Source organism: Anastrepha obliqua, chromosome 1, assembly GCF_027943255.1.
Source record: "Anastrepha obliqua isolate idAnaObli1 chromosome 1, idAnaObli1_1.0, whole genome shotgun sequence".
NCBI classification, from domain to species: domain Eukaryota; kingdom Metazoa; phylum Arthropoda; class Insecta; order Diptera; family Tephritidae; genus Anastrepha; species Anastrepha obliqua.
The window spans coordinates 18,250,596-18,260,005 of record NC_072892.1 but is presented as its reverse complement, the minus strand read 5'-3'; the positions used below and the strand labels follow the sequence as shown (position 1 = coordinate 18,260,005).

The 9,410-nt window shown below is 35.4% G+C and overlaps 2 protein-coding genes across 2 annotated transcripts in view; one reads left to right on the top strand and one right to left on the bottom strand.

Moving 5' to 3' along the window:
- Positions 1–5,090: 5,090 nt before the first annotated feature.
- LOC129243135 (coiled-coil domain-containing protein 149-B) lies at positions 5,091–9,088 on the top strand. Its single transcript, XM_054880293.1, has 7 exons — positions 5,091–5,272; positions 5,453–5,887; positions 5,948–6,091; positions 6,227–6,334; positions 6,463–6,547; positions 6,684–6,822; positions 8,022–9,088. Exons 1-7 carry the CDS (start codon positions 5,186–5,188, stop codon positions 8,722–8,724), a joined length of 1,701 nt encoding a protein of 566 aa, XP_054736268.1. The 5' UTR covers positions 5,091–5,185; the 3' UTR covers positions 8,725–9,088.
- Positions 9,060–9,410, bottom strand: part of LOC129243142 (protein Lilipod) — a 38,771-nt gene continuing 38,420 nt past the window's right edge. Inside the window, exon 9 of the mRNA XM_054880333.1 lies at positions 9,060–9,269. Coding sequence (XP_054736308.1) covers positions 9,242–9,269 — 28 coding nt within the window. The 3' untranslated portion in view covers positions 9,060–9,241. The remainder of the gene's footprint in view (positions 9,270–9,410) is intronic.

Genomic DNA, 9,410 nt, shown 5'->3' with positions numbered 1-9,410 from the left:
CTGCCGGGTTGCGCTTTTTGAGGCGAAGGTGCACGCTACCAATTCCCCAAGCCATCCTCCCGAATCGCGCGTAAAGCAGGTCCTCTGCCGGCTTGTTGATTTGGATAATGTAATCCTGGCCACCATCAGCAGTTGTTGGTTTTGCCACGCTCAACACTTTCCAATCGTCTGTCGGCACGTCCGTGTTTTGACGTTGTAGTAGTCGCAGCGCATATTCCGGTTTTACCACTCGTGGAATGAAAACCTTTGCCTTCGGTATTGAGGGAATGCAGCTGCGATCAACGATTTCCAGTGATGCCCCCTCCCACAGGCCGCGAAGCGTTCTCACCGCTTCCTTTAGCCATGTGAGCGTGGGGTCATCCTTGCACTTTATTATTTTGACGCCGCTGAACCACCCTGCTCCGTCGAATGCTGGCATGGGTGCATTCGGCTGAAGAGCGTTCTGTGTATGTTTGGCAGTGGGATTGCGACCACTGTAGCCTGCTCCCGCTACAATGGAAGTTTTGTTGCTTGAATTTTTATTAGTATTCATCTTTTTCGTACGACCACCTGCTCGACGAGGCGAGCGCAGTGGTCTATCTGTATAATGGGGAATTCAAAACGGTCCACCACGGCAGCGCCCCATACCGTGGCAAGGCCACAGTTACTTCCTAAGGCGGCCCGGTGTTAGGAAGGCGCCGTTGAAATACAGCCGGTCTGGTGAACCCCCTGGCTGCAAACCATCCAATGGGCACGGTGTCGCATAACACCCTGGATTAGGGGGTGGGCTAGGAGAGGAAATAACGGGATGTAAGGGGTTTGGGGATGGCAAAGGGATCTTCGTCGGTACGGTGATCTTCGCATGGTGATTGGTTGGCCACCAGGTTCGCCGTAAAGCGAATGGATGGCAAGCCAGTCTCCATATGAAGCTTCCCTCTTAGTTCGTGTTGGGTTGGCCCCCATGCTATGGGGGTCAGACCACCACTTAAGCCTCATCCCCGCGCCAAGGAGACCAACATGATGAGGTCGAAGCAAAAATAATAGGAAAATTCGCCCCAAAACTCTTTTTTTAGCACTTTATTCCGCGAATTTCTTTTCCATTTTCGTTTAATTCATATAGAAATTATGATATTAATAAACAAAAAACAGAGGTTGTCTGTAAAGTCGGTTTACTGACGATAGTTTAACGTGATAACGTCATAAGAAAATACTGATTGAATGGTTGCATTTTTCAAAAGAAAATTTTAATTTTATTTGTTTGATAGATATTTTGTATGGTTATAGAGAATGAGTTAACATTAACATAACATAATATACTTTAACATAACATAACAAAACATAACATAACATAACATAACATAACATAACATAACATAACATAACATAACATAACATAACATAACATAACATAACATAACATAACATAACATAACATAACATAACATAACATAACATAACATAACATAACATAACATAACATAACATAACATAACATAACATAACATAACATAACATAACATAACATAACATAACATAACATAACATAACATAACATAACATAACATAACATAACATAACATAACATAACATAATATAACATAACATAACATAACATAACATAACATAACATAACATAACATAACATAACATAACATAACATAACATAACATAACATAACATAACATAACATAACATAACATAACATAACATAACATAATATAACATAACATAACATAACATAAAATAACATAACATAACATAACATAACATAACATAACATAACAGAACATAACATAACATAACATAACATAACATAACATAACATGCTGTTCAAGCAAGGTAACGACGCATGAGCAAGATAGCGACGCATTTTTTGGTGCGTGCAGCCGGCTACATAGAATTATAAGACGTTATCACGTCAAAAAATAATAATAACATTAAAACAACAGGTATTATTAACAAACTTGGTTTTATTTTAAATTCTTCAAGTAAATCAAATTAATAATAATCAACAAGAAGGCATACGCAAATACAAATACGTGAATTCATATATGTACATATGCGCATATACATACATATATACGCTCACTTAAGTAGGGGAGAGCAAGATGTCGAACGTTGCCGTTCGTTTGCTTTGTTTGCTTTGTCGTTCGTTCCGCGCTTTCGCTTGCAGTTCATTCGAGGTAACGGCAATGAGCAAGGTAACGACAACTGAGCAAGGTAACGGCAATGAGCAAGGTAACACTAATGAGCAAGCTAACGACACATTTTTTCGTGCGTGCAGCCTGTTAAATCGAATTATAAGACGTTATCACGTCAAAAATTTTTGGTTTTTTGTATTCAAGTCACTGACGCCGATTGAGAAGCCCCGCTGCGACTTTGCTGAAAGAATTGAGTGTACATTCGCCATTTTAAATGATTAAAATAAAAAAAAATGTATATTATTTTAATGTATAAATAAACTGTATGCCAATTTTGAAGAAATATATTGACTTCTTCATTTTAAATAATTTTAATGAAAATCAGGGAAAATATAGCCGTTTACAGGTATCTGTCCCCTTAATAGTCATATAAGTCATATTATTTCGACAGCTTACGCTATTTTAGGGTCTGTGAGCCGAAATAGTTCCAAATTCACTGACCCTTACGCTTTTAAATTATTATATACGTCCTTCCTGCGATCTATATAACTGTTACGTGCTGTGTCATATGATCAATGTGTCATAAAATCGACATATTTAAACAGAATTGAACGGATCTCTACGTTCACTGAGCTTTGTTGAACCAATTCTTACCTATTAATCTCGCTTGCTTTTGATTAACCTAAAGCCTTTGGAAGTAAAAAGATCAGTCGCCTCACTTTCATTTGTTTGAAACATCATCAATGGCAACATAGACTTCTTTTGGAAAAAATTAATTTGAATATACCACAGTGGAATCTTCGTAGCTCTTTACCTTTTTATGGTGCTAAATGTAAAAGGACTATTCGCGTAATGCTCCTCTTGCTCGAGCTTTAAGTGAATTTAATTCGATCTAACTAGATTTTTCTTCTCCGAAAAGTGTATTTTTAACAACTTTATTTTCTATTTCTTATTAATTATTATTATTAATTATTAATTATGTATGCTTGTGTGGCAAATTTTCCAATCCTTATTGACGTGATAACGTCTTATAATTCGATTTAACAGGCTGCACGCACGAAAAAATGTGTCGTTACCTTGCTCATTGCCGTTACCTTGCTCATGTGTGCTCATGTGTCGTTACCTTGCTCATTGCCGTTACCTTGAATGAACTGCAAGCGAAAGCGCGGAACGAACGACAAAGCAAACAAAGCAAACGAACGGCAACGTTCGACATCTTGCTCTCTCCTACTTAAGTGAGCGTATATGTGTATGTATATGCGTATTTGTATTTGCAAATGCCTTCTTATTGATTATTATTAATTTGATTTACTTGAAGAATTTAAAATAAAGCCAAGTTTGTTAATGTTATTATTATTTTTGTTGTTGTTGTTTTAATGTTATTATTATTTTTTGACGTGATTATGTTATGTTATGTTATGTTATGTTATGTTATGTTATGTTATGTTATGTTATGTTATGTTATGTTATGTTATGTTATGTTATGTTATGTTATGTTATGTTATGTTATGTTATGTTATGTTATGTTATGTTATGTTATGTTATGTTATGTTATGTTATGTTATGTTATGTTATGTTATGTTATGTTATGTTATGTTATGTTATGTTATGTTATGTTATGTTATGTTATGTTATGTTATGTTATGTTATGTTATGTTATGTTATGTTATGTTATGTTATGTTATGTTATGTTATGTTATGTTATGTTATGTTATGTTATGTTATGTTATGTTATGTTATGTTATGTTATGTTATGTTATGTTATGTTATGTTATGTTATGTTATGTTATGTTATGTTATGTTATGTTATGTTATGTTATGTTATGTTATGTTATGTTATGTTATGTTATGTTATGTTATGTTATGTTATGTTATGTTATGTTATGTTATGTTATGTTATGTTATGTTATGTTATGTTATGTTATGTTATGTTATGTTATGTTATGTTATGTTATGTTATGTTATGTTATGTTATGTTATGTTATGTTATGTTATGTTATGTTATGTTATGTTATGTTATGTTATGTTATGTTATGTTATGTTATGTTATGTTATGTTATGTTATGTTATGTTATGTTATGTTATGTTATGTTATGTTATGTTATGTTATGTTATGTTATGTTATGTTATGTTAAAGTTAATTATGTTATGTTAATGTTAACTCATTCTCTATATCCATACAAAATATCTATCAAACAAATAAAATTAAAATTTTCTTTTGAAAAATGCAACCATTCAATTAGTATTTTCTTATGACGTTATCACGTTAAACTATCGTCAGTAAACCGACTTTACAGACAACCTCTTTTTTTTTTTGCTTTTTCTCTTTAGGAGTGATTTTCGCTGGTGAAGACTACTTTTGGTGTCGAACACAACTATTTACTCTGTTATTGTACAACATTTACAAATATTTCAAAATACTAATAATATGTTTTACAAAATTTTGCAAAGAAGGCAAAAATTTGTTGTCTAATGTAACATTTAATTTTGAGAAAAACTGAAAATTATTGCCACTTACGAAAATTTGGAAGGGGAACCCATATGAAGTACCAATACGATGTAACTTTCTGGAGGCTTTCTATTTGCTTTCTTTGTGTACCATTTAATGCAACTGGCCCACATAACTACAGAATAATAAATCCAAGGCGCATTCATTCACAATTTAAAAAAATTGGCCAACATAACTACAAAATAACAAATCTAACCAATAACAATGTTCTGTGGATTTGATTGTCAAAGCAAAGTATTAAAAAACTAGAAAACAAATAATGAATTCGCCCTGTTCCATTCTGAGCTGACAGCCACCTAGACACGGCGAGAGAAAAAAACAACTCAACTGATTTACCAACAGCACCTTTAATAGATTCGCCTTGAATAAATCTAAAATTTTTTTGTAATCAAAACTAGCTACGAAATATTTGAGCTGGCAATACCGATTTGACATTTTCCATTAATTGTCATTTTCGTTTACTTGCTGTGAGGGAATTTGTGTTCTGCGTATAAAATATCATTGAGTTTGTGGAATTTTGTGCAAAACCTAACCAGATAGTGCTTAAAAAAAGGAAATGATTTCCAGTGACGAATTCCAGCCGCATAATCATGTGGATGCGATGGATTTCCAACTTTATCACGAGCATATGGGAGAGTTCAATGTGAGTTCACCGATTGATTGTTTGAGCCTCAGGAAAAAAACGGCGTCTGCTTGTCATTGACATTCGCTTTCTTCATTGGCCTATTTTTTGCTGCTTTGTCATTTATTAAATTTCTATACAAATCAATTAAAGTCAGCTGTAATCGTACTTGAGCTAATTGATAATGAAGTTTATTTACAGACTTCCGCTTTACATAGGAAATTGATGAGCAAAGTAGAAGCCTTACGTATTTTGCGCAAGGAGCTGGAGCAATTTCGCACCGAGCGTGATCAGTTCAAATTGATGGCGGAAACATTACAACTGCGTTACTCGGCCATAACACGCAACAATGACTACAGCAATTGTCTCGGTTTGGATGGCAATAAGACCAGTGTGGCATCGATATTACACGAAACACGAGAAAGAAATATAAAGTTAACCACGGAAGTTGAGTCTCTTAAACAGAAATTGAACGAACTGCAGGGCGATATTGAACTTCTGAGGTCTTCTGCAAAAGAAGGGAAAATGGAGAAGCCACAAGGTGAAGTGGCTGTTGAAACAAACAATTCGGAGGCTTTACAGTGGAAAGAAGAGCGCTCGAATTTTATATGCCACTTGGAAAACTTGAAAAAGAAGGTACGAAAGTGCATTATGTCAATAATTTGAGTTTACTTTAAAATGAAGTTTCTTATTTAGAATGTGCAACTTGCCTTTGATTTAAAAACTTTGATCGATGAAAAAGAGGATATCATATCTGAACGTGACGCCTACAAATGCAAGGCGCATCGACTGAACCATGAGCTGTTAAACGCACTAAAAGCCAATGAAGCGCATCCGAAGGTACACTAAGTAAACTTTTTAGCATAGCTTTAAAATATATTTTCTTAAAAGCTTCATCACCCCTGATTTACTATGTTACAGCAACAAGAATAAAAAGTAGTCCTAATCTTGAAATATATTTCTTCTTATTTACAGCTTCTTGACATTGACGGTATATTGCTGGAAAATAAATATCTTCACGAACGGCTAAAAAACTTTGAAAGTGAACTGGATATAACAAAACAATCTCTTAACAAATACAAGGTATAAATCGACAAATCTAATCCGTATTATCTTGAAACAAAAATCAACCCGTTCAGTATTCTAAATGTAAACTAAGATGTTGCTTGAAAACACTAATAACTAAATTTAAATTATTTCATGCTTCAAAGACTATGTTGGAAACGAAGCGTAAAAAGGGTATTATTAAACTAGGTTCTCATACTAACGATGAAAGTATTTTGTCCCATAAACAAGGTAAAAAATGGTGTACTATATGTCACACCATTGATGTTGTGTTTGCCTTTTTTGTTTTGTGTTTCATTTTTTTTATTTGATTACTAACAAATTTGAATATTTTTTTACTTTCATTGAAATTAATTTCCCATTCCAGTTAAAACAATGCTTGATAGTGGTGTGGACTTGCCAACGAAAACGGAAACAATACAAGACTTGAAATCGCTCTGCTTAGCGCTGCTGGACAATTTAAATGATAAGCATATTGCTCTAAATCATCAAAAGAAAACCAACAAGTAAGTTGTTTCTTAGAAACGATGCGAATCGAAATACGTTACCTTCACGAGGCACCTCCTCAACTACGCGGACGAGATCCCGGAAAAAAAAGACCGACAATTACTGGATCGGACAGTATAAAGACAGACAATAAACTTGGCCTTTAGATTTGCAGTAGAGTTTTATTTTTGTAATTAAGGGAATTATATATTTAAATATCATTATTATCATTCGATCCATACCGGGTTTTGAACTCGCTCGTAGACAGGCATCACCCATTCTACTACGTCGGACGGCATTTAGGTAACTGAAATATGCATACCAGTACGGATGGCAGACTGAAGTGCTTTACGAACATTGTCGTTTTTGTAAATCGAAATAAACTGGCAGATCTAATGGCATTCACATACAAATATTACAATTAAATAATTATCAGGCAGCGTAAAAAAGAAATGTTAGGAAATTACGCTTATTGGGAACGGAAAAAATATTTCTCTTCTAATAACTGTTACGTGCTGAGTCCGGCACTCGAAGTGTAACCAACTTCAGACTGCTCGCGCAGCTGATGCACGGGCATCAGTAATTCCCGTAATTACAAAACCGGCACCGTCTCTCAAAATTCGTGTAAACTAAGAACGGCTAAAAAACAACGTTCCGAACTGCATAACGTCCACACAATGGCTCTCAAATTCACCAGACGCGAATCCGATAGATTATTCTCTTTTGGGCCATTTTGGAGAGCAAAGTCCGAGCTAAAAAATGCACCAGTCTGGAAGCGCTGAAAATAGCCATTGCCCCCGAGTTGGCTAAAATACCTGCAAGTCACATTCGGGCAACTTGTGACTCGTTTTTGGGCCATCTCAAGGCCATAGTCAAGCCAAAAGGTGCTCATTTCGAGCAAAAGTAAATTCTTAATTTTGTATTATTTTCACACATTTTTTTACTTTGAATTGAATAAAAATAATTTTCCAAACTAAATTTATGACGTTTTTAATTGATTACACTTCGAGTGCCAGACCCTGTAACAACTTTTTCGTTAAATTTCAGCATGCGGTCAAAGTTTCCAATTCTTGAATTCGAGATAACTGTTATTTTGATTTCTTTTTAGGATCATTAAAAATAACAATAAAAATTCGCATCGGTTCTAGTAACTTAACCACAGATGTTTGAATTTTTTTCTCTCTTCTTCTTCACATAAAAAATATATTCCTTCTTACAGAATTCTCGCAGCTAAAATTGCCGAACTGGACCAACGCATTCAGTGCTTGGCGGGTATAGGTGACACAAATGGAGCTGCGTCCTCTTGCAACAGCGAATATTCACCTTCACAGTTTTTACTTCAAGGTTACAGCGCTTCGTCTGTCGACTCTAGTAACGTGATCGAAACAGACACTGCTACCACTACAACAACAACAACTAACACGAAATGTTCTGTTGTCCTTAAAATAAACGATTCGGAGGCATTGACGACATCAGAACACGAGGACTCTAATAAAGCATCACGACTCGGCATCTCAGACGACTCTGTGGATTCGCTATCAACCGAATCTGGGCGTAGCATACTGTCTTCGGAATACGGCGGCTTTGCCGAAGCTATGGGCACATACAGTCTAAGCGAGTTTGCCAATGCTGCCATGCAGGCATACAAAACATCGCCATCGACCACCACAGACTCAGGTGGTAATTCGGGCAGAAAGTCAAATCCCTCGGCTAATACACCGCGCATAACCAGCGCTATCGTTAGGCAGCGACATAACGATTTGAAAGACTTGCCACCAGAGTTGGCTGCTATGGTGCAGCAAGCGCTCCACGAGTTGGATATGCGAGATTTTGACGATGTTGTGAACGAAAGCGAGGCATGTAACGATGAGGAACTGGGAGAGCATGAGAAAACATTGACCGATAACCGCAGCCCATGCTAAAAAGACGCAGGCACAAAAAATGGCATGCCAAGTTTAAATGGCTATGGCTATCATTTATGTTTTTCCAAGTTCATTTCACGAATTATATTTATATGAGTATCATAGCAATGCTTTGTTGGTTATAGTTAAAGCTTGATATCCATGCCATATGGCATAGCAGATAGTCAAATATGGCAATAGAACCTATTGAATGTTACACACACCCACGAGTACAAAATCAAATGCATGCTCTCATACTTAAAACGCGTACATGGCACAAAGCGAATAGTGTATGGAAATTATTTCTCGGCTATCCACTTACATATTTCAGTTAAAACAAATAAAAGTCGCAAACATTTGTGAAATAAATAATGAGACATACTTTGCTATTTCTTTTTATTGAAGATCAACTAGTTGACCATTTTTTCGAGCAATACATTTAGCACTACGATCACAGTATAACGGTTAAAAACTTATAACTCCCAAAAACAAAACAAAAAAGCCTCCGAAAGGGCGACGCATCCACACGAAGAATCGTCTATGCATACAGAAACATTGAACTCAGCCTGCAAAACAAAAAATATTACAAAACTTTCATTTTAATTGTACGCCGATAACACAAATTATGATATAAAGAATGAGGCAATATTTTGAAACTTAGAAGTGCTGTATTGCACAAATATATGAATATGAAGTACAGGGTGACA